Source organism: Clarias gariepinus, chromosome 23, assembly GCF_024256425.1.
Source record: "Clarias gariepinus isolate MV-2021 ecotype Netherlands chromosome 23, CGAR_prim_01v2, whole genome shotgun sequence".
Taxonomy (NCBI): Eukaryota; Metazoa; Chordata; class Actinopteri; order Siluriformes; family Clariidae; genus Clarias; species Clarias gariepinus.
The window spans coordinates 7841665-7869123 of record NC_071122.1 but is presented as its reverse complement, the minus strand read 5'-3'; the positions used below and the strand labels follow the sequence as shown (position 1 = coordinate 7869123).

At 37.5% G+C, this 27459-nt stretch overlaps 1 protein-coding gene across 1 annotated transcript in view; it reads right to left on the bottom strand.

Moving 5' to 3' along the window:
* igsf21a (immunoglobin superfamily, member 21a) overlaps positions 1-26647 on the bottom strand; it is a 311873-nt gene extending 285226 nt beyond the window's left edge. The window contains exon 1 of the mRNA XM_053483621.1: positions 26306-26647. Within this exon, the coding sequence (XP_053339596.1) occupies positions 26306-26372 (67 nt within the window). The 5' untranslated portion in view covers positions 26373-26647. The remainder of the gene's footprint in view (positions 1-26305) is intronic.
* Positions 26648-27459: the final 812 nt, after the last annotated feature.

Genomic DNA, 27459 nt, shown 5'->3' with positions numbered 1-27459 from the left:
AAAAGGGTGTACTCCGTACTGTATGTTTCCTTCCAATATTATATATAAAAAAATTTATACCGAATATCTATCTATCTATCTATCTATCTATTTCCTACATATTTAAAGGTTTTTTTTTATTATATTTTGGATGATGCACATTTAATATTTATGTAGCTATTGATGTTATTATATATTTTATATACTATATGTTGACATTATTACCTTACTGTATATCTTTGGACAGTTGGATGCTTACTGAATTTAAGTCTGAATTTCAGGTTTAAAATTTGTAAATAATAGCGTTGGGGACGGAATTCAAACTGTATCTTTCCTCATATCAAAACATCATTGCTTTTTCCATAAATTTTTATGTCCTCATGAAATCAGATTCCATTTCTTTCTTTTGTTCTATTCTTTCTGGACCCTTTCTTGCTTCTAAAAACCAACAATCAGAATCAGAGTTTCAAATTCTGGATAGAGATATTTTCCTTCTTTCTTCCATACCACTTCATTGTTTTTTTCAGATCTGATCTTTTCTTTCATGCTCCAAATTATTTTTTTTCCCTTTATTTAAACACTCTTTTTATTCCATTAAATTCCACTAAAAAATCTCTTCCTTCTTTCCTTTTTTTACATACCGTGCCTTCCTTGAAAAGTTCTTTTCTTCTCTTTAAATCAGACCCATTCTTTCTTGCTCCAAATAGTATCTCTTCGTACCTTTAAATGCGATGCCGTCATTTATTCACCTTTTCCCTTCATTCCTTTCTAATCTCTATTTTCCTTCCATCATCTTCTCTCCCTTCACTTAATCATAACCTCTTCCCTTCTTCCTTAGTCCCTTTGTGCTTAACACTACAGTAGGTGTTTTTTCTTCTATTAAATTTAACATTAATGTATTTTCTGACCTGATCCACTGTATTTTAGAATGAACATGTGTGAATACACAGTTGAAACACAGGACTTAAAGAGACTGTGATCATCTGTATCAATTAAAAAAAGGAAGCATTTATTTCATTCAAATCTTTATTTTTTTTTTATCAGCCATTCAACCAGACTTTCCAGAACAGCACACGTTTTGTAGGCTACCAGCTTTCCTGATTGAGCACCAGAGAGCAACATGTATTAATAAGGGCAAGTCTGACTGGCACATTTCAGCGAGCACAATGCACAAAATCAACACTCCAGACAGATTTTATTCTTCTCAAATGCCCAAGTCTTTTGCAGTCTGTCGCTCAAGATGTATAGCAAGGCTGAACGAGTATGAAAATCCTCAATACGACCTGAGAGTTCGCTTTATACCCGTGTCCCTTGTATAGCTCTCTCCCTGAAATTACTGTAATAAGTGGATTCAGAGTTCTTTGTGATCATCGCGGTGCACGAAGGTACAGACATAAGAGCTGGCTTTCCATAGTGCTGTCGGTCCTGGCAAATTGAGCGGAACCTACAGTACTGTATATAGGGCTCACTCTATGAAAACTGCAGCGGTATAAATGGATATAAATTATCAGCAATAAAATGTAACATTGCGATGAATGCTGTTAAATTTCATGATTAATGTTAGGTATTCCACCGGAATTTGGCATATTCCATACCTTACATACATACTGAATATTATAACTGCTGCTGTCACCCATCCATAGACCATTATTATGTTACATTACTAGACTGTATCTCTACATATCTCTACTATTTTGCTTACACATATTCACTGCATGTTAAAAGGCTTCCTATTTTAATACAGCAGCTACTTAATAGGTATATACAGAATAGTTGTTTAACATCAAAGCCCTTTTAGAACAGTAAGGTCTTTTAAAACTATGTTTTAATAATAATAATAGAAAATACACTAAATGGTATGGTTGGGGTTAAAAAAAAAAACAGTTGCAAATGTAACCTTTGGTGTCTGCACGTGTTACATTTAAGATTCTTTAAATTCTCAAAAATTATGCAAAATTAACTTTTTAGTCATTTTCAGATATTCAGATAAGTGAAAGGAAAAATTTACTTCTAACAAACCAATCAGATTTTTCCCCTAATGTAACCTCATGTAAGAAGATATCCCACTGCAGATTGTTGCTCAGGTCTGCTGCTCTATGACTCATGAGCAGCGCATTTACATAGACACTGAAACAGCAAATTGGGAGGAGGAGTGAAATAAAGGGAGTTTGATTGAGAGTTGTTAAAAACAGTGTTGCCAACTTAGCGACTTTCTCGCAATATTTATCGAGGATTCAGACCCCTCTAGCGACACATCTAGCGACTTTGATGTGTCCGTATATGTTTTATGTTATATATACTGTGAATAAACAAAACAAAAACCAAAAAAATAAACTAACTTCACCAGATTGTCCCCGACCACTTTAGCCGGTCCCAAGCCCAAGTAAAGGAGGAGGGTTAGAAATGTGACATCAAAAAAAATTCTAAAAAAAAAAAAAAAAACTAAAACTAAGATTAACTAATTAACACTAGCTTCTACTTGCCTTTTGTATTCTATATATTTATTTTCCTTTTTGTTTATTATAAAATTAGGAAAAGCAAAACAGGCCTCTAACACCAGCTTGTTCTATTCTTTTTCTATTCTATCTCATTTAATTTTATTACATGGTAATAATAATAATTATAAAAACCTTGCTATGTGCACTGTGTTAAGCTAACTGATACTTGTTATAGCACTTCCATATCATTGTTTTTTAGTGCTTAATTAAAAAAAATAAAAAATTATATAAATAATATTGTGTGTGTGTGTGTATATATATATAAGAATATTTGACAAAAAAAAAGTTCATTTTTATAGTTCTAAACGTATTTAGGGTATTTTTACTTTTTGTCATGACATTATGTAATTAGGACAGCCAATGGCTACTTTCCTTACTGAGGAGTTGGCAACACTGGTTAAAATTGCATTATCTGAAGATTATTTTATCTGAAGCATTCACACACACACACACACACACACACACATACACACTTTGGAGGACCTCTGAGATGAGACCTGTGCTGAGTTGTTAAAGAAGGAGTAAAATATCTTTTTAATTAAATTAAAACAAGGCTTCTCTTAATAACAACAATATTTGTAGGTAAATCAAGCACAAAAGGCATGGGGCATCCCAACCGTTGCGTACAGCAGCATCATTTGTGTCACCGTGTTGAATGCAACACGACACAATCTATGTTAAAGCTTAAAGTAGATATTCCAAATTTTACTTATTTGCTAACGCGTATTATCAGTTCCTCCAGGATAAAAAAACTGATATAATCTTAAATCATTATACTGTAAGTCAAGGTGCCGAAAACATTACCTAGAGATTTTGATCAATATTGACACAATAGCATCACGCAGTTGCTGCAGATTTGTTTGCTGCACATCCGTGATGTGAATTTTTCCGTCCCAATGCATCCTCAAGTTGTGCCATTGGATTGAGATTTGGTGGCTGTGGAGGCCATTTGTGTGTACAGACATGCTCTTCAGCATACCTCAGCTGTACCGAGATACTATTTAAGTTACTGTCACGTTGTAAAACTGCCTTTCACTGGATATGTTCTCTTTTTCACACCATTCTCTGTAGACACTAGAAACGGTTGCAAATGAAAATCCCAGTAGATCGGCAGATTCAGAAATACTCAGGCCAGCCTGTCTGCCATCAACAACCATGTAAATGTCATGTTTAAGATCAAGTCACTTAAATCATTTTTCTTTTCTATTCTAAAGCCATCTTGACCATGTATTAACCTGTTAAAAATTGTATGTTTACTAATATTTTTTTAAATTTGTCATGTTACATGCACAACACATCAGAACTCATATCTACTGTATAACGTCTCATGTATATAACGTCAGCATACAGGTGGAAGTGTTCTTCTTCAAAATTCCTTTTTCTGGAATTCTGCCCTCATGTCATTGCTGTTTTCATGGAGTGACCCTTGGAACAGAGCAACAATCACTTCAAGAGCGATGATAAAATGATCCAGTCAAAATTGACTTTCTGTTCTGTAGATACACATAAAGACTGGGACAAAAAACAGCTTCAAGGGCAACATACAGAGGAAACGAAAAGCTGCCAATAGTGTCAATATGGGTTAGAAGAAACACACACACACACACATGCACACACACATACACACACACACACAGAAGAAGCAGTAATTTGAACAAAATGGTTACATATACTAATACACTTTTTGACCTCACAGCTCTTGTCGAATGCTTGACTCTAATTGGTTAGCAAGTGCAGATTACCTTCTACACTACAATAGAACTGAAATTTACTGTGCAACCATATAGAAGGGGTCAGTGCCCTTAGCAACTGTTACCAAACCTGTCTTAAGAGCAGAAAAGGTTTCCTCCTCTTGTGACCTCATATCAGATTCCTCTCTAACATGACAAGTTTCAAGGCATGCTATAAATGATAACAGGACTGTATTTGTTTCACAGCATGTTCCACAACATTATGTGTAACTATGAACAGTAATTTGTAGGTGAGTTGAAGGATGTATAAGAAGAATTGAAAAAAACATGTTTCCTGTCGTCAGTTAATTATTTTTCCGTTTTATTTGTTACATCAGCAATCGTTTCCCTCATTTCTGTGTCCAAATTTACCTTTTCCTGCTTTGGTCCTGCTTGAAGCTTCAACCACATGAACTAGAGCTGATATTAATCCGAATCAAATCCAAGATAAAAGCTAACACCATGGGACATACTTGGAAATTATATTCGAACTGCACACCATTTTTCTTAATGATTTTCTCTTTTATAATCACTTGATGGAACTGTTAAATGGGGCACAGTGCCGTAGGCCAGTGATTAGCGCAATTTAAAGACCCATCCATGCCAACATTTATTCTCGCTTGCTGTGAGTGCGGTCCAGCTGTGGCAGAAGGGAGGGAACAGGAAAGGAGCGCTTTTATTCATGGGAAATGGCTTCCCTTTAAATTGAATTTAAAAGTGCAGTTGTACATGATTTAAAATACACAGTTTGGCAATAATATTACATGACGTATTATGCCCAGTATTGGGTAGGATCTCGTTGTGCCACCTGAGCAGCTCTGGCCCCTTGGGGCATGATTCCACAAAACCTCTGGGGATGTGCTATGGTTTCTGGAACCAGGATGTTAGCAGTGGTTCATTTGGAGGCTGAAGTTTGCAAGATGGGCCCTCTATGGATTAGACTGCGGCATCCCATAAATTTTTAATCAAATTGGGATCTGGGGAGATTCAACTTTTTCAGCAATCTGCGCTGCATTGGCTTTTCTGTGGGATCAGACCTGACAGGCTCTGTGCCCATCATCCTTTCACCAGTTTACTGGTACAGTTGAACCTTGGATTACAAGCGTAATTTATTCTGGGAGTGGGCTCGTATTCCAAAACACTCATAAACCAAATTTTCCCATAAGATATAATGGGAACTCAAATTATTTGTTTGAAAAAAATTAATGCATAAAAATAATGAATACAAAATAAAAAGTAAAAATAAAACAAATTAACCTGCACTTCACCTTTAAAAAAAGTAGAAAAGACGAGATTGTGGGGTATGGTGTCAAATTATGCTTGCGCACACATATAACGACAGGAAGGGAGAAAATGAGACTTTCTTTCGCTTTACACGTGCGCACACACGTGTGTTATAAGAGACAGTACTCGCGCACTGTACATACGCGTTTACAAACAGAAAATAAAATATGTTTTATGCACACACACATAGTCAGAATGTTATAGTAAACAGTACACGCGTGCACGGATGTTGATTATACCAGTAAGAGACGCGCACTAAAACTCAGCAGGGGAGACGATTACCCACAATTCCGCAGCGCAAGAGAGAGAAAAACCATTGGCTCAGTTGTGATCACGTGACGCTCTGCGCCAAACGATCTGAGAAGAACAATGTGTACAGATGGATGAAACAGCTTAAAGAAGGGGAAACCAACAATGAAGACAAACTACTTGCTTGGAAGACACAAATGCTTGGCTTGTGACTGAGACTACGTTGAGTAGTACTGTACCTTTGTACAAAAGAAGAAGTTACTCTACAAACATCTAAATTTCCTGTCTCAGTTAACAAAAACGTTATGTCCACTTTGCATTACTTTCGATACAGGCTTTGTATATAAGTTGGAAACAAAGTAAGACAATCCAAAGCTGGATTTGATACCCAGCAGTTTTAAAAGTATTTCCAGTCTTGTTTAAAAACATAAATAAAAAAACAGCAAGAATGATCAAAACTGGCATCCTCTGTGAATCACATCAGAGTGGAGTGGGAGTAGGAGGAGGTTATGCAGTCCATCCACCCACGCACAAACCTCTTCACAGTTTTTTTTTTTCTCAAAACTTTTTAAAGCTTTTGTTATATACAGTAGCTGTCAGTTCAGGTGTTCAAAAAGTCAATATAAGATTTATAAACAAACACAGTCCTAAAGTTATAAAAAAAACAAGTCCTTCACCCCGTTTTAATGTGATCTGTGGTAACAAAGCAAAGGTGTTTAAAAACCTTTTTATACTGACTAAATTTGCCCAATTTTATTCTTCAGCCTATTATTATTATAATTATAATTATAATTATTATATTGATAAAGACTTACGGGGCAGCACAGTGTGTGGTTGGCACTGTCGACAGGGTATGGGTTCAATTCCCGTCTTCCTGTGCTTGGGGGGTTTCCTTCGGGTACTCCGGTTACCTCCCACAGTCCAAAGACATGCAGATTAGGTTAACTGGCGTGTCCAATTTGGCCATAGTGTGTAAATGAGTGTGTGAGTGTGTGTGCCCTGTGATGGATTGGCACCTGTCCAGGATGTCTGAGTTCTCCTGGGATAGGCTCCAGGCCCCCGAGACCCTGTATACAGGATAAAGCGGTATAGACGACAAGTAAGTGAGTAAAAAATGAAGCAGCTATAATTTTCTCCCATAACAGCAGTGTGATAAAAAAATTTTTTAGACTGGAATATTGTATTTTGTAAACAAGTCTTTATTTTATTTTTTTTTAATTAGAAAAATGGTGTTTTGGCCACGGCTTTTCATTAAAGAATATAGTGATAATTGTTTGCCAATTATGAAAAAAAAAACTTTTTTTTTAATAAGTACAAACAACAGCAACAAAAACTATTTTAACTTTTACAATTTTAAAAACTGAACAATTAATGTTGCAGCTGGTCTAAATCTAAGGTGGGTGGAATGTGAAATAATTACATATATAAATATTTTATTAAATATATAATTTTAGGTATAATTCATTGATTAACTGTGTAATTAATTAATAAATGTTAGAAACTGACACTTAAATATTTTCAAGTTTTTTTAGGTGCTAATTAAATATTTGACTAAAAATCATCATTTTAGATTTATATTATTTAGAGATGGAAATAACCAGATACAATATGATCAGGATTCCTTGATGCTGATTCGATTTGTATTGTGATTGTTAGTATCCTGATTTTATAATGCTTTTTATTTATGTTTTTAGATTTTGTAAAGCAAATATTTTGCTCCTAAAGCATGAAATTAATAGTTTGGATTACAGAGGAATAGCAACATTTTCCCCATGCAACATTTCAATGCAAACATAAAAAAACTATTTTGGACTCAATGCGGTGATTAACCTCAATTATTAATATTAAGTATTACCATTATTAACATATTTTAAATTAATTAATTTTAAAATTAATTAAAAAGAAAAGCCTTCACTGAAATCTAGATGAAAAAAATGGATAAAACTTTATTGCCTTGTCACACTGCTCACTATCCTAATAACGCCAACGGCAAGTGAAGCATGGTGGTGGAAGAATTACATCAGAAAACTGATGCCAAGCTTGTTCCTTCCACTTTACATCAATATCATGGGCTATTTGAATGTAAATTAATTACATTCTCAAATAAGGGGTCATAACAGGGCAAAATGCTGCTTAAGTTCCTAAGACACAAGTCCTGAATGGGGACAACTGAGGCTCCTGCGTGTGTGTGTGTGCCAGTGCCCTTTAATAGAATGTCACCCAGTGACCTTGTACAGGATAAGTGGTATAGCAAAAAACTGAGTAAGTGTTTCTGTCTATTCGCACATAATAACTATGGACTTCATGTCTTTAAAAAAGTTTTAACAGTCCTTACATGAGGATCGTACAAGGATGTAGACAGTGTAGATGGGAGAAAATAATCATTTAAATATAATCAAAGCAGCAAAGCAGGTCAGAATGGTTAAACTAAAATATTTTCTTTATATGTTGAAGTTAACCCCCCACACATTGTGTTTATTTCAAATCAAACCCATATTTTAAATTTACTCTAGTTTTTATGCTGAAATAGGTAAATTATATACTATATTATGCTTTGATGATATCATTAAAAACATGCATGAATAATATATAAGTATAGAAGTGCATAAGACTGGAATCAGCAAAGAACTTCATTAAACATCATGGTGAAGCTCTACACTATGACCTTCGAATTAACCCTCAATACAATAAAAGATAACAATCAATACTTAATCCTCTCGAGAGAATGATGGATGCACCACTTTAACTGCTTAACTACCTACTAACCACTTCACTACAGCAAAGCAATAGACAAGAGCCATCATACTACACTGCATTATGAATTTATGCATAAAAAGGATTCTGTATTGTAGCCGGAATTCTCTTTTCTTTTTCTTTTCTTTTTTTTTTTTTATGTTTAGTATTACTTACTCCACGTTACTTGTATTCCCAGATGAGACTTTTGGATGTGACATGTTTGGATTCAAACCCAATGTCTAAACTAAACAGGTTGAGAGGGATTTACTGTTCTTCTGACTTTTTAACTTCTAACAAATTAGGCCATCTAAAAAGCGAAATAAAGCGAGAATGGTGTAAGAAATTGGTCTCTCTGAGCCTGAACAATCCGGTTTTCCTCTCAATCCGTTAGAGCCTTCAAAAGTTCATGACCTAAACTTGCCATGAACCTGAAAAAAATTTCTTAAGTAACACTACAGCGTAAAAGGCTATGCTGCCGAGACCCCCCACTCTGTTGTGGCATAATTACAAGGGACATTTAAGTCAAACTGGGACTTGTGATGATACTGTATCTCTAATAAATGAAGACATTTGTCATGATCAGAGTTCTAGCCGCATTAAAACATTTGAATGGTGCAAATGTTTTTAAAGAAGGATGTACATCCATGAATGATGATGCAGGATGAGGTGGTTTGAAGTCCACCTAATCATTTACCAACACCACTCTGGAACTTGGCTCCGTGTCACGTCCACACGCCCCCATAGTCCTGATCTCACTCGAAGCCTCATTCACATGTGTAGGTGTAGGTGAAGATGTTTCTGGTAGGCCAGGGTTTCAGACTTGATGCAGCCAGTTCATGGGTCTGGCATACTTTAAAAAAAAAATTATTTTATTTATGGTATCCAAACACTAGGGAAACAGGACTCTGGTGGCTTAGTGGTAGGTGTTTTGCCTGCTATGTGAAAACTCCAGGTTCGATTCCCAGCCAGTGGCCAAACCACAGCCACTGGATACAGTGCCGTTCCCAAGCCTGGATGACATGACAGGGTTGCGTCAGGAAGGGTAAAACCTGTGCCAACCTTGTGCCCTGTGCCGACCCCTTGCAGCCGAAATAATAAGATATTAAGCTACAGCCACAGTAAAGTGTCACTTTGTATAGTATTAATATCTGCAGTAAAGCATTTATTTCGTAATGAGTTTATATAGGAAATAGATGAGCATCTGGGTAATTGTCCTTATTTTTCATGCCCTGTATCATCATTTTGGTAGAAGCTTGAAAAAATTTATACCATTGCTCTTCTAAAGATGGAGGCTTATTTACATAAAGTCCAGGTGGTTGGGTTATAAAACTTAATTTTTTGGCTTTTTGTACTCCCATAGGGCCAATTCCCAAAATTTGTGTCTCTGAAAAAGTAAACACATGACCACTTGTACTCTTGGATGGTATCCAGTATCCCTAGGTGCTAACTCCTAAATTGTAAATGTATATTCTTTTGACTTTTTTCTGGACAAGAAGTTTGCAGTTTGGATTAGTGAAAAAGGACACGGGGCAGTCGAACCTTATATTGTGTCAAGCGACGCTATTTAAGAAGTAAGCTTTATTTATTGCCAAAAGGAAGTGTTTTCACAATTCTGCTTTAAAAGCTCTGGACAGCGCTGACTCCTCAGCTCGGGATAATTTATTACGCAGATAATCCTGTCAAGGCTCTCCTGTTAAATTAGAGTCACTGAGGGCCCTTTGAGTCACAGGTACTTACCAGATAAGTATCAACCCAAGCAAACAAACGAACGTGTGTCGTCCAGATGCCATATCAGTGATGATGTATGGGGTGGTGATTGTGAGGTTGAGAGGGTGCAAAGACTAAAGATGTTTGCGCAGGGATGCTAGAATGCTTAGACACAAGACAAGACACTGCATCCAAAAAAGTCATGGCTAACAAACCCGGGTTATTTTATGAAACAGCATTGCCATGTGTTACTAGGGCAAATCTATTGAGCATGGGGGAGTTTGGGATCACAAGTCTATCCCAGGAGACTAAGGGCATAAAGCAGGGTACACCCTGGACAGGGTGCCAATCCATCGCAGGGCACACTCACATACACACAACAGGCAATTTAGCAGGAATCAAACCTGGAACCTAAGGATGATGTAAGCCATAAGCCAGAGATACCACAAATTGTGGTGAATATAATATGTTGTACCGCCAATTGGCAGCAACATTGGGGTTCTTTCAATCACGTACTGTATGAACGGCCTTTATCTTAGAGCTAAACTCTAGGTGCTACAGCACCCAAATACATTAGTACAAAAAAGGCAGTGTGTACAAATGATAAAAATAGACTAGAATATTATTTGTATTCGTTTAAATGTTTAATTACATTCAGTTTCACTTTCAGAAGGTCGCACATGTTTCAGATGCAAATGCAGGGTTATTAAAATATCAAAGCAGACAATCCAGAGAATGAAACAATCTCAAATAGAGTACACTACACAAGGGCAAACTCATAAACTATACAGAACTGAGCCAAAAGCAGAAAACTGTAACAAACCACTCATGCTTATAAGAGCAAGATCAAACACCAAACAGCAAAACAGCTGTTATTTAAAGGGATGAGTGTGAAAAGGAATAGATTTTGTTTAATAAATGTATTTAATCGATTTTAAGATTACATAGGCAATTATTATTATCATTATTATCATTGTTACTACTATTATTGTTATTATTTACAGCAACATTTAATTTGCTAATATAAAATTACCTGTGACAACCTCCCCCCCCCCCCCCCCCCATTAATTCTTCATATTTGGCTTTATAGTTCATATTTTCACATTTTTTATGTAGTCTTGATCCTGTACTGTTTCAGAGAAATGGTTTTTGTTTGTGACCTATAAATTGTTCAAGCATAAAAACCCATCTAACTTAAGCCTTGAACCAGTGAGAAACAGGTACAGATGATGACAGATGATCAGGCCGGTGATTAGTCTACTGCTGATGCTGAATGCTGAGTGTTTGGATAAGTGGGGAAATGAGGTTGTTGAGGTTATTACATAAAACAACCATTGTTTTAATTGTACTGTACCTTTGCAGCCTGTCAGTGAAACATCTATTCCATTTTCTTTCCTTAAATCACCATCATTTAACTGAATGATTAAATTTAATATGAAGAAATAAGCATCAGCGCGAGACTTTTACACGGTACTGTATTGGTGGCACACCGATCATGTACCTTACAGAGCAAACTATTGATCATGAGGAACGGCGTATTTGTTTACCTGCAGCCCGAACAAAGCCACGGGTGCCAATACTTTAATCTTAGAGAAAACAGTGGCCATGTTTCTGTTTGACCGTCTGTTTTCTCCTTTGTAAAACCAAGATAAAGAAGTCCGCTCACTGTGTCGGCTGTCACAACCGTCTAACTGCTGAAAAAGTTATGCATTTTTATATATGATTCACACTCCATGTGTAAATGTTTTAAAAACCATGTTCTATATTTAATTATTTAATGTACCTCTACTAAAACATGCATCATGTCTACTCAAGTCTACTAAGATTTTTTTTGTTTGTGTGTATACCTCTACAAATTTTATTTGTTGTTTTTGAGACGGTTTTTCCATAAAAAAAAAATTAATTCTATTGGAATAACTTTGTATTTTTTATTAAGTAATTGTCAACACTATTGTAGTAATAGATCACAATACTTTAGAAAAATAAATCAAAGATCTATGGACCAGTTTCCTCAGTATGGAAGTGGATTAGGGCCACCTTTAAAAATGTACTAGAGTTCTGACATTTTTGCAGAATTTTTAGTCTAAATTCTGAAAAACAAAATCAGAACACTGCAATGAATGACATCTTAGCTTTTACTAAAATTGCAAGCGAAAATGTTTTCTTCAGCAAAATGTAGCAAAATCCTCTGACAACAGAACAAGACATTTTCACATGCAATTTTAAATGTTTTTGGTTTTTTGGCCCTAATCCTGTTCTGTCTTACTGTCTGCAAAAGCCAGGAAAATTTATATTGCTGTTTTCACATTAGTGTCATATATTAAACACAGCAAAAAAATTACATCTTAGCACGTGAAATATTCTTGTATATAGTCAAATATAAGATTAATCATCTTATTTCTTGTCAAATGTTACTTAAAATGCAAGCATTCTATTGCCATTCTTAATGGCTTATTCTATCGGCAGGCAATTTTGCTAGTTTTTAAAACATTTTTCTTAAAAGAAGCAATTAGAGCAAGATATGATCTACCAATAGAGCAAGATATTTTTTGCTTAAGTAACATTTAACTAGCAATAATAATTTATATGAATATTTAAACATGTAAATTAAACAAGTCATTATCGCATAAATTAGCACATCATTTCATTTTTGTTTAACTGGTTAGTCTGTAAATGACAATTTTTCATTTAAAACACACACACACACACACGAGACAAACTATAAATACCTACAGGTAGTTTATTGGTTAGTTTAGTCAGATACTTCACATTTATTCTGTGCCTAAAGAAATCTCACTGTGTTGTCACCCAACAATCTTGCTATTTTCACTGAGATAAAAAAAATAAAAAAATAAAAAAATCACACGCCATGTGCCGGAACGTGATAACACACAAGCGCACAAGCATACACAAACACACGGAGTGTCATCAGCATATTGATAGTCTGTTATTTTCAAAAAAAAACACATCCATGCATCTTTCTGAGCGTCTGTTTTGGCGTAAACATTCTGTTCGTCATACAGAAGGGGAGACGTCCTGCTCGTTTCAGAGACTCCATAACGTGCAGAATCTGTCACATTACACACAAATATGTGACGAGTTCAATTGTGTGGAGAAGGAATGTCGTAATGAGTCGAACCAGATTTAGAGAAAAACAAAAATAAGGACTGTTTGGGCTTTATTGTTAAAGCATAAATGTTAGATTTCCCTGTAAGTTCATGCTAACTGATAAGTCACTGGATTCTGCGTGATCAAAAGGTGTTGATGCATCTTCTCTCTGATAATAGTAGTGGATGTCATTCAAATCATATATTTCCACTAAAGTGTTTGTTCTTATAGCAGTTACAGTTATTTCTCAGGGATTTGTACAGTGGTGGCTTCACATGTAGAGATGTAGAGAATATTAACACCACATAAACTTTACACTGTAACATTATCAGTTACATGCCAGAAAAGACAGATGTACGTATATCTAGGGTGGGAAGATACCCTAAACTGGTGACCTGATCATGGGTACCCAAGCCTCATCCATGCCCATGCTGACAAAAGGCCAGCCTGTCAAGTCCACTCTGACAGAAAAACCAATGCAGCACCAATCACCAAACAAGATCAATGCTGGCCAGGTCAATCAGGCTGGCACAAGAACAACCAGTACAATCCAGCCTGCCACCCACGGGACCCAGCAGGCAAAGAACACACACAGAGTGTCCCGGTCTCCAAACTCCATAGATTCCATTTAAATCAAGCATTTATCGGATGTACCAGACAAACCACTTCGATTCACAACCCACGGCATCCATAAGATACGCTGCTGAGGTCCTCTTGCCAGAGACCATAGCACTCCCAAAGAGGCCTGCAGAGCTAAGGGGCAAGCACCAGCCTGGTAGAACGAGGGGAACCCAAAACCTAGGTGGTTAAAATACTAATGAGTTTAAAGTTATGGCTAATCGGTGAAATTTTTAAAGTGTGTATTTAATGATGGCGGCACGATGGTATAGTGAATAGCACTGTCGCCTTGCACCTCCAGCTTCCGGGTTTAATTACCGGTCAGGCTCGATTCCCGTTTCTGTGTGCATGGAGTTTGCATGTTCTCCCTGTGCTTGGTGGGTTTCCTCCGGGTACTCCGGTTTCCTCCCACAGTCCAAAGACATGCAGATTAGGCTAATTGGTTCCCAGATTGCCTGTAGTGTGAGTGTGTGTCCTGCAATGGATTGGCACCCTGTCCTCATGCCCCAAGCCTCCTAGGATAGGCTCCAGGCCCCCCGTGACCCTGAATACAAGATAAAGCAGTATAGATGATGAATGGGTAAGTGTATTTGATAATGTGATGACTTTTATAAAAAATCTTAACTTTACCTGAGAAATAAACAGGGATAAAAATAACCATCTATAATGCATTTCAGTATAAGGAAATATCAGTGTCTTTCACATACATTCCACATCATTAACTATAGCCATAAATGCATATGATGCACAATGTGGCATGATTTACATGATAAAAAAAAAAAAATCAATTGCAGTGAAAAAATTGAGATAAAGTTTCTCCTTAACAGGACACCCAACTGTGCTTTATTCCATACATGTGTAACCTGATGCCGTTCATCAACAACAGACTCTGAATCACAGCCTGGGAAAACAGCATGCGGGAAATACCAGTGAACAAGAAGCTCTTCTGAGATGATTCATCTAAGAAAATCGTGGCGTTCAAAGCCGTAATAACAAGCTGAGTGTCTGGAGTGCTCGGGGTGGTTCGTGCTCCCTGCAACCTGAACTCATGATAACAAAAGAGCTAAGGGATTGACTAGAACGTGAGCGACACAGTGATGGATGGATGATGGAGGTCTGCTAGGTTAGACATTTGATTTGAAAATAGATAATAATAAAACACTATTGTAGGCATTGTACCTTTGATTTTCTAGACAGTCATGAAGTTTCTTGTTACATGATATTAGAGTGAAAGGATGACAGTACTAAAGGCTGTAGTGTGCTTTTCCTTAGTACGTGCCTGGGCAGGATAACGCAGGCTACTAGTTTGTTTAGATTTGGGGAATTAGAGTGGTTACACAATATGTAAGTAATATGTAAGTACAAAACCAATGCAGGTCAATTATGAATTCCGGCGGACTTACACACCATCCTAATGCCAGTTACTATATACTTCTGTTTTATCTAAACTTTCTAGACACCATATTATATGCTGTACCAATTTTGTTATACATGTTTCTCATGCCTGCATAATTCTATACAAAATCATTCAGTATTTCCATATATAACTTAAAAAAATATAAATAAATAAGATTACAGGAGAATGTATGCATGGCTGTGAAGAAAGAAATATAGTACAATACATTAGTTTTCAGATGGAAAGAAAAACCTAAACAAAAACTTTGTCTAAAACTCCTGATTTAAACAATGCGTTTTCACTCCAAATATTGACTGTTGATTTGATTACTCTTTATTGTCCTTTATAGAAGTTCCTTTCCTTTCACAAGCATATATATTACAGTGTAATATCTGTTGTACTGGATACAGCAGATATTATTCCTACGATCATTGAGAATCAGTGTACACTAAATACCAAATACATAAATACTCCGAGTAAGTAAAGTAAGGAACACCTTTACTCAAGCACGGTAAAGAATGAGAAATCCTTCATGTTCTTTTGTGATTTTCCATTCGTATCAAACGTTGTAACGGCTTGCCAGAACACTGTGTCTTGGTGCAATTTCTAATGAGTGCCCCAATTGCCAATACACAACAACGATGAAAACAGCAGAAGAATAAATCGTGTCTGCAGTCCCTTTTAGTGGCATGTCGTCCTTGACCGTATGTTATGACTTGGCTTCATCGTCTGCGCTTGCCGATAACATACTAATGCTGTCGTTCCCCTTGGATGACAGTATGCAAGCCAATAGCTCAAAGGACAAAAAGATAATGCAGGACATAATGTCTCCCTCCCACACATACACACACACACACATACACAAACATTCAGCTGACAACATCACTATTTTTCAGCAAGGCAACAACCTTATGAGTCTTAAGCACAACTCCCACAAAGGCATTACACATAAAGTCCACTTTTATAGCTGTAAATTGCTATAAAAATAGCTTTTTCCCCCTAAACGCATGTCAAACACTTTGACATGCAAGGCACAGCTCTCTTCAGACTCATTACTAATATTACCCGATGATGCAAGCAGGAACGGCCTTCTCTCCGTTAGGGATAAAGCGGCTTAAAAATGCGCTGATCCCACCGCATCTGTCCTCATTTGTGGAGTTAACAGGCCACAATTCTTCCAATGAAGACCAGCTCTGAACCCTCGAGCTCGAGTCACCTTCCCAGGGCCAAGTCCCTGATGCTTCATTTACAACTGAGCCCAGTAAATCAGACGAGTCCAAGAGATTTAAATGAGAAGCAGGACAGAGCATGTACACTGTCTGCATCTTTATCCTCAGGAGGGCTTCCTTTTCTTGGGTAAATAGGGCGTACAACTCAACAATTAAAGAAATTACAGCGGCGAATCATAAAGAGAGTCCTTCAAATGGTTGAGGACGTCCACCTAAAATAGAAGGTTTGTCTAAATCAGTATTATATCATAATGTAAATATAATGATTTTATCATATAAAAAATATATATATAATGGCTCCTTGTTTCGTTATATCTAGAAAAATAGAATAAAATTGCTACGGCAGATAAATGTTCTTCTTCTTTGTCTTTCGGCTGTTCCCTTTAAAGGGTCGCCACAGCGAATCATCTGCCTCGATCTAATCCTATCCTCTGCAACCTCTTCTCTCACACCAACTAACTTCATGTCCTCTCTCACTGCATCCATAAATCTCCTCTTTGGTCTTCCTCTAGACCTCCTGCCTGGCAGTTCAAACCTCAGCATCCTTCTATCGATATATTCACCATCTCTCCTCTGAACAAGTCCAAACCACCTCAATCTGGCCTCTCTGACTTTATCTCAAAACATCTAACATTGGTTGTTCCTCTGATGAACTCATTCTTGATCCTATCCATCCTTGTCACTCCCAAGGAGAACCTCAACATCTTCAGCTCTGCCTCCAGTCTTTTCTTCAGTGCCACTGTCTCTAAACCGTAGAGCATCGCCGGTCTCACCACTGTCCTGTACACCTTTCCTTTTATTCTCGCTGATACGCTTTTATCGCACAACACACCTGAAACTTTTCTCCACCCATTCCAACCTGCCTGTACCCGCCTCTTCACCTCCTTTGCACACTCTCCGAGCTCTAGACCGTTGACCCTAAGTGCTTCAAGTCCTTTTTTACCTCTGCTCCTTGTATCCTCACCTATGCTATGGCAGATAAATGGTATTTAAAAAAATATTTTCCAGTGATAGGGCAAGATTAGAACAAAAATTCCCTCTCAAATTCATGTCTGTAAATTAGGAAAGAAGATATGACCGATGTACATATATCAGATCAACCATAACACTAAATATTACATAGCATTAGCACATTAACATTGATTTTCAATTATATACCAATAAACTGGTGACAGGATCACAGGCAAATGATCCAAGGCAAAAACTGATTGGCCAAGGCAAAATCAGTGCTGGTTATGACAGAAAGGCACCAGCACACTCAGTGTACCACAGCCTGCTGCACACAGAACCCAGTAGGCAAAGAGCCCAAGGCCACAGACCCGGTCTCCAAACTGCCCAGACCCCAAGCCGATTGAGCACCCATGAGATGTGCCTGATAAAAAAGTTCATTCACAGAGGCCCTACCCCGCAACCCAAAGCACCTATCAGATCAGCTGGCAATGTCCTGGTGCGAGACAATAAGCACATCCCCTATAGGCCCTGAGGAGGCAAACCCCAAGGGGCCAGGTGTCATTAATGATTTTAATGTTAAGGCTAAAAAGTGTATTATTTTGACTAAACCAATGAGACATATCTCATTGGTTTATATCAGATATGATAAATAAACTATTATTTATTTAGCCCTTTTTACAGTTTGGGTGTAAATCTCAATCCAAAATCCAAATCCACAGTAGCGTTCTAATTTAGTTTGCTAGTGACAGATCCTCAGGAAGGTCACCCCTATTCTCTCTCTTTCTCTCCCTCTCTCTCTGTGGTATGACTCAGGAGGGAGAGCTAAGGTCAGTGAGTGATTATCGGCGTCTAGAGCTAGAATTGCCAACACCTGTCTCTGGAGCAGTCAGCGGGCCTGATCATGATGGATCTGCTGAGGAGAAACTCTCTCAACAGTGGGAAATGGGGGAATCCACATGGGGCACAATGACTCACTCGTAAGACAGCCTGTTTCCCCGGCTGGCTGAGAGACATAGGGAATTGGTGTCATAAATCAATATTGGAAATAATAATGGTTCATGCTTGTTAAAAAAAAAAAAAATCGCAAGATCACAGGCAGGCTGAATCAGTCATTAAAACACTTGAGCTCAGACTCGACTCTATTACTGCATAGGATTTTGTTAAGACGTGTTGCCTTAAACATCCAGAAGCCCTGGAATGAAGTTTACAGGAATTATCGTGATGTAGGTTTTCTCCAGGTACTCCAGATTTCTTCCACATACAAACAAACAAACAAACAAAAAAACAAACAAAAAAACAACGCTAACTTTGAATAAGTGTGAACACCTGGACTAAAGACAGACTGGCATTCCATCATGGGTCCATTCCTCTATCATCACAAGTGGTCCTGGGAAAGCCATGACAAAAGCCATGACCCTGACAGGGATAAAGCACTCATGGAGGATGAATGGTTGAAATGTCAGCAAACACATCATTTCAACCTGAAGAAGCACGCCAAATGTCTAGTTGCACAAGTAACTCGCTGTTCATTCTGAAGATCTTTATGTGCCAGAAAATGTTTAGCTCTGACTGCTACAGAGAGCTGGGCATTGGAGACTCCTTCCATAGATGAGTAATTCATCATATCAAGGACAAATTAATCTTATCGATAATCGCATTGAATTTGGAGATGCTGTTATTAGTAAACAAGGAGAATAAAAAACTAGTAAAAAATTTGTATTCAAGAGCAATATGATAAATTATTAAAATCTTACCTAACAGCTCCATCTTACAGTTATATAACAAATCTTCAAGAAAAACAAGGATGCCATCCTCATGCCCCGAACCCCAAGGTACAATAATACGATGGGAATTTTGCCCTGCTGTGTACCAACAATAGCCTTACATACCCCAACATTCACAGATAAGGCATCTGCTTAGTGCCAGGCTAAATGCCACGTTGTTAGCATGCAACCCACACAACCTTTTATCCATTAGACAAATGATGTCAAGAGTGTGACAGAAGTTTCTCTTTTTGGATAATATCACTTAGTCATGTGATAATGTTAGTCATCATACTGCAGCACTTATGCAGTAATCTCATTTTTAGAAATGCCTGTAGGGCAATTCAATGCAAAAAGTCAACTTTATCATTGGAAGAAAAAGTAGACAAATTTTATAGGGTTCTTACCAAATCATACTAATTAGTGATAGGAATGATCAAGGAGCTCCCAATATGATTATATCACGATACTTAGGTTCTGATTTGATTGGTTCTGTAAGTATTACAATTTTATAAATATTCAAATTCTTTTTTTCTGATTTTGTTACAATTTTATGACTAAAACTTTTTTAAAAATTTAGTTTTTTTTTTTAAACTTTGCTAAATTTAACAGCTTCATAACTAAATTGAAAGTAAGCAAATATAGCCCATTCCTTATAATACTTTAAAATCAAGGCCAGCAGTTAGACCATAAATATAAGAAATAAAAGAGTTTAACATTTAACCTAAAATTTAATTAGACAAAAAAAAAAATCAGCACATATGTCTATTATCCAACATAATTGCTATTTCTAAACAAACATAAATAATAATTTACTCCTACCACATGAGATGCCAATGTGTTATATTACCAATACTAATTTGCCAATGTGTTACCTCCTCAAATGCCTCCAAACTCAACTTGACAATAAGCGTGAGGGTTGAGCAGTTGCAAGAACGCAGGCAAGCGTGGCGAGTTTCGAGACTAATTTCCGTTCGCTGTGTTTGAGGCTGGTGTAAGTGCGTGTGTAATGAGTGGGTTTGGAGACCAATTTGCTCACAGGGTTTGGAGAAAAGAGGCTTTTTAACACGCTCGACATTGTAATGCCATAAAAATGCATTTCTGTTGCTCCACTCAGAAGCCCATGCACTTAGCATAGAATCGGTTATATCCGACGCAGATCGGTCATGGACAATCAAACTGAAAAACCAATTCCAGTCACCGAGCAGTCGATCCGTGCATCTCTATTACAAATGTAAAAAAAAAAATTATAAAAAATCGATTTTTGAATCAATGTGCTGATACTTGACTCGCCAAGCAGAACGCCACACCTCGCGTTTCATGGTACAAGTGTGATAATGTCTGCAGTCGTCTTTAAAATTCAAAGAATTTGTAGAAAACATATACTCTGTCATAAAAGTTTGTTTGTTTAACGTCTCATTCATAACTCTGATAAAATGCTGCATATTGTCAGGATGTAAATTTATGATAAGAACTTTATGATTCATTTATTTGTTTGTCCATAGGATTTAGGAATGTCTTTGGATTTCATTTTTTTTTTTTTTGTCACGCTATAACGCTGGAACCGCCCTGTAAGAGCTGCAGAATCACGAGTCACGATACAAACTGTTGTATTGCAGATATACAGTAATACCTCAGTTACTGCTGTATATCAAAATTGAATTACAGCATGAGGTGGAGAAAAGCACACAGACTGAACAGTGTGCTGCTTTAGAAATGATATACAGTGTTTTCTGAAAAAAAAAATCAGTGGGCAGAAATCGCAAAAATCTCATTTACATAGTTTCAGCAAACATTGAAACTCTAGGGAAATATATGTAATATATTGTATTAATTTTTAGAAAAGGTGCAGAAAGTTATTATTTTTGTGCTAGATAGGGCAAGATACAGGAGCATAACCAAATATGTAAACGAGTTAAATATAAAAAATATGATGAAAAAAGTTATAGAGAAAAAAAAGTTATAGAATCTAATCTTATGTTTAAAAAGAAAAAAATAAATAATTCTGACACTTATGACTTTCAGATTTGTGGTTAACAGAATACATGCCAGACTCTTAGCAGCAGCATTGGTAAAAATAAAACCTGAAAAAGACATTAATAAAATGACTTAGCCAGCAGCATGTTCTTGATATTAACAAAACACAAAAATAATGTGACAGATGAACAATAAATAAAGAGCTTTAGTTAATATTCACATGGCTGTCTGTGCCAGACGGGCTGGTTCGAGTATTTCAGGAACTGCTGATCTCTTGAGATTTTCACACACACACACACACACACACACACACACACACACACACACACACACACACACACACACAACAAAATAGTGTGAACAAGAAAAAGTTCAGTGAGCAGAAATTTAAAGTGCAGGATAAAATGTCAGGAGAACGGTCAGACAGGAAAGCTATGTTAACATGAACATAACCATGCTTTATAACCATGCTGAGCAGAAAAGCATCTTAAAAAGCACGTCCAACTTTTAGGTCATTTTATCATAAAACATCTTAAAACTTTTTGCCTGTTAATGTTGATTTTACTAAGTGTGTAAGTGCTCTTCCTTTATTTCAAAATGATGCAATGACATTTCAGTACTGTGCAAAAGACCTTATCCACCCCTTATTTCCTAATAATATATTCAAATAAAAGATGTAGTTTAAATTAAAGAAATGTGAACAAATGTTTTACTGCGACAGGCTGCACAGTGCCTAAAGCCACTATTAAAAAATTGCTTGTTTATTTAACGACCTCAGCAGAAACCTCATTGTCCCTCTCGTCTGCTCCAACCACTCAGCATTCAGCATCACCAGCAAACTAATCGCCGGTCATCATCTAAACCTGTTTATCACTGGTTTAGTTAAATGTTTTTTGTGCTTGAATGATTCATGAAAATGAGAAGTTCAGAAACCTTGGAGAACTATTCCTTAATCACACATTAAAACAATGCAATAAAGTCTGGCTCTTCAAAAGCTAAATATGATGAAATCAGACCGAATATGAGGACTTGAGATTTTTGCGCTGTACTTTATGTAGGAACATTTTGGGGATATTTTCTTCTATTAACAAAATGAATTATTAGACTTTTGTCTATTAGTTTGTAACATCCTATTTGGTCAACTAGCTCATACGGTATGAGTTATTTGTAAGCAGGTTGCAAGACATGGGTAGAAAAAAGCCTAAATAAAACATTTCTCACTTCTTCTTCTGATCGCAATTGCTTAAAACACAACACTGACTTCAGTTTTAATCTAGTACTTTATTAATATTGGCATCAACCATTTAGGACTTCAGAGATCAAGAAAAAAAACAGCAAGCTTCATCCATTACAGATGACAAGCTTGTGACTTACTATAGCTTTTAAAAGGGACGGCAAGATAACCTTGAGGTGTATGAATGATACTACGACTTGTGGTGATGTCGATGCTGCTCTTGTGGTAATGATGAGTGCTTGAACTGAGGTGTACTTGACCAAGCCAAGCAGCCCTCGTCTCATTCGGGTTTGGTTAATGGAATACTTGGAGTATGACACATAGAACCTTCAGGGTGCTAGAAGTGATATGCAGTCACTAAGATGTTGGAATCACTTTACATGAGAAGCATCTGCTGTGAGCTAGAGATATGGTGTCATTTTCTACGGGAATTCTTGAAAGGAGTCTCCAGTGTCAGTGCTATTTACAGTAAGAGTCTAAGAGGTTATGGTAAAAGAGGGATGTACTGTAAGTGATAACTTGATTTGAAGCATTAAATGTAACCAGAAATGGGTGAAAAGCAATAGCGATTATTTATAAATAAGTAAATCTTTGCAATCATTGATGTTGGGTAAGTGGAAATACTTTGGATGTGGTCTTATAGCATAATGATAACCATGTCATTGCCGCTGTTGAGTATTTTCCTATAACAACATGCTTTGTTATTTTATTTCTTGCTTATTTGCTTATTTATAGACCGGATGTGTTAAACAACTTCCTGCAAAGATTGCAGTGATGTTGAAGATTTTTTCGACAGCAATCTGACTGGCACTCTAACTGCTAAGCTAACTGTACACATCATTACAGTACATTACTGGCAAATTGCTGCCAGTCATATGAGTCAGACCCCGAATAAATCTAATGGCCGCACATTAGGAGTTTTGCACAGAGACAAACGCAGTTTCACAAATTATTAGTGAAGTTCTACTGTATGGTCTAATGAGAGATCTACAGTAGACAACAAAAACACTCACAGCCTACCAACGCATCTCACACACGCAATCATTTGTACAATCCTGTACAGGGATGCGGGCGGCCTAGAGACTTTCCCAGTGGACTCTTGGCACTAGGTTGGGTACACCCTGGATGGGGTGCTAATTCATTGCAGAGTTCAAGCAAGCACACACTTTCTAACATTTTTTTTTTTTTTTGAAATGCCAATTAGTCTATCTGCATGTCTTTAAACTGTGGGAGGAGCCCGGATTACCCAGAGGAAACCCACCAAGCATGTGGAAAACATCTCTGAAAACTAAGACAACAGGTAGAACCATAGGAGCAGGATACCAAAAAAAAAAAAAAACCCTCTTCAGATGTGTTGGACTAATGGTACTTAGTTATTAACCTAGTTAACCCAGTGTAAGTATGTATCCAATGTTGTAAACATTAAAGCACTTTTTGTAAGTCGCTCTGGATAAGAGCGTCTGCCAAATGCCTAAATGTAAATGTAAATACCACAGTGCTGATCACTACACTACTATGCCGCCTCTAATGCATCTCTCAATCTTCAAACACAGTCCAGCTGAATTATTGCCTCTTGTATGCTAACTGTGTGAATGACAGTACGCTGACACACCCAAGCATTATACAATAATATTAATAGAGAGCTTCCATTATCACCACATCAAATAATCAACCACTTGGCTTATAATGTTTCTTATTATAAGGAAAAATCTCTACTTGCTTAAAATGTGAAATTTCTGAGTGCAGGAGCATCTTTCAAAGAACTGACGATGAGCTCATTTCTTTATTTCCTCTATTAAAAAGAGAACATTTTAAAAAATGCTAGATGGCTGAGGCCTTGCAGAAGCACCTTAAGGACATTTTTTTATTTTTTATTGTCACAGTAACATAATAATTTAACCTAGGGACAGCAAATTTCAGGTCAGAGTAATGCTTAGATGCGCACATATACAGTAGAAACCTAAATTTGTGATAAGAGCTAATCTCTTAGGATTCTAGCATTATGACGGTATTATTTTACAAACTCCATAATTTTTCCATAATTCATTACTTTGCTGTTCAAAGCATGCCAGTGAGTAAGGTCAGTGACTTTACATGAGTGAAAACCCTACTGTATGTCTCGAACCCCACATGCACCCCAAATATATATCTATAGATATATATAGGGGTATCTTAACAAGTGTCAAATATAGTCAAATTCAAATATAGTCCTATTATAAGATGACAGTAAAACAAATATCAGCAAATTCTGGACTAATTCTACTTAATTACATCTAATTCTATTTTTTACTCATTTCAAGCTCTGGAACGTTTCTTTAAACTCATTAAATAGGTGAATCATTTCAGTAATTCCAAGCCCTTAATTCTGGAAAGAGACAAAATCATATACTGCCAGCAGAATAAGACAAGTTCAAGCTTACAGAAAGTGAAAGCAGAAAAAAAGTGGCTTCTCTGCCAGATTCTCTGTTTTCCTCCCACTACCCAATTACCTGCTGATAGGTGAATTGGCTATGCTAAAGGTGTGAATGAGTGTGTAAATGTGTGCACATGGTGCTCTGTGTGGATCAAATTCCCCGCCTCGTGCCCAGTCTTCCTGGAAATCCAAGCATTTGTCTGTACAAATCCAGCCTACTGAGGATGAATGAATGAATGCACAAAGGAAGAGATGCAGGTGACAGTCCTACATTTCACAGAGACATGAGTTTACACACACATACAGACATTATTGTATATACATAAACGTTTTAATTTAGCTCAGAAATCGATTAAAGACAGGCAACAGTTCCTCCTCCTGCTTTGATGCCTCCTAGTGTCTTTTTTGGATATTATTTCTCTTGAGTAAGCCTGCCAGGGGTGTATGTACAGGACCCTTTTTTTCCCACTCGTGAGTTCCGTTTTGATTTTAGAAAGTAAATGGGTTTTCGCCTTTTTTTTTTTTCAATTCGATGCGTAATTTGTGAATTACGCACGGAAGTTCACAAGAAGGGGGGGGGGGGTGTCTTAGTGACAAAAGAAAGAAATGTGGACTGATATGAATGTACTGCAGTGTGGTGTGCTTGTCCCTGGGGTTGTGTGTGTTGTAAATACAAGCAGGATATATATTTTGGATTCGCGGTTATTGGAGATGGCATGCGGTCGTTAAAACAGCGCCGACGGCACGAACAAACTCCGCAAGGTCCGATTCACATTTTACTGTTAGGAAAAAAAAAACAGATTTGGAAAAAGTGTAGATCGCTCAGTCCTTAATGAAGCTGTCAGTAAAGTCTACTCTGAATGCCGTTTTATTCTTATGCGTCGTAGTGTCTGAGTGCCAGCGCGTAAAAGTCTCGCATATCCTCCAGACGCACCACGCAAAACGCAACAAATAAAGCAATTGTTAGGGGGAAATACGAACATCTACAAGCACCGTGGCTTCACTTTTCAGAGCTGTTTCTCTTAAATCTCTTCTAGCACACTAGCAATGACACGAAATTCGACAACAAACATGACAAACCAAACGCCAAAAAAAAAAAAAAAAACGGCGCGTTCCGACGAATACTAATCTTGCTGCATAGCTAGGGATTCAAAATGCGTAAAAGTTGAATCCACGCACTATGAGACGTCATAGATGGTTAATAACGCTGCATGAACGGCGCATGCTTTCTAGTAACATCGTATGCATCCATTCAAAAAATACAAATACAAATGTTGGAGGTTTTGGTTTCTTGACTTGGCTACGTTGTTTCAGGTACATCACACATACAATCCAGACATGCACACACACACATGCATGCACGCGCCCATCCGTGTGTGTGTGTGCGCGCGCGCGCACACACACACACACACACACGGACGTCCGTCACTCACCGAAGGCTAAATCCAGTAGATCGGCGCACAAGAGGAAACACAGCGACAGGACGCTCATCTTCCCCATGTTCTGTCATAAATCCCTAACTCCATTGGCGTTTCACATCACGGCCCGGCTCCGCTGCTGTCCGCGTGCTCCGTTGCACCGATCCAGAGGCGCGCGGGCGGCTACGGCTGCAACCCAAGCGCTCATCACGCGCTCCAACTTAAACCGGGAGGTGGGTGGGGGGGTGGAGAAGAAGAGGAAGCAGGAACGTGAAGTTCAAATAAGACGCGAATGAGGAACGGTGAGTGGGGAATAAACCGAAGAGATGATGGAGAGAAGAGAAACAGCTCCCTCCCGGTCGCAAGCGGCTGGGATTAAAAAATAAATTCGGATGAGAATCTGCGCTCATGAGTCACTGCGCGCGCTCTCTCTCTCTTTCTCACTCGCACTCGATCTCTCCCTCTTTCTCTCTCACTCTATCTCTCTTTCTCTCTCTTCCCCCCCAGCATAGCCATATAGGGATCCCACAACTACATTATATATATATATATATACACACTATAATATATAGTCTATTCCATTTCCAACTCTGGGTCTGTTTGCATAATATGGGAACAAATGAAATGGTACTCACCATTGGCCTCCACGTTCCCCTGTTGGACTACTGAGGCTCCTAGAAAGATGGATGGATTCCACAACTAATGCCACATTAAAATTAATTATGCATGAAATTAGCCTACTCATACTGCATGTGAGACAGCACATTTGAACATAAGTTTACCCCCCCCCCCCCCCAAGGATCTTCCTGTATGTTCATTGTTCAATACAGCCAAAAGTTGGCTACATCTCAAAATCACAGTTATATGTGATTCTTCTTTAAAACTCTTCCCGCAAGTCTCCATATCGCATGTTTTTGTTTGCTGAAGCATGGAGATTTCTCTTCACTTGAACTTGAATTAAGAAGCCCGAACCTATTCCAGCATGACAATGTTCCAGTGCTCAAAGTAAGATGCATGAGGACAAGCTCTGAGTGGAAGAACAAAGTGTCCCGCACAAAGCCCTGACTTCCTTAAGCATCACTGGGATGAACTGGAAACATGACTCCACCCCAGGTGTTCTTGCTCACCATTAGTTTCTGACTTAATGACTGCTCTCGTCGCTAAATGAA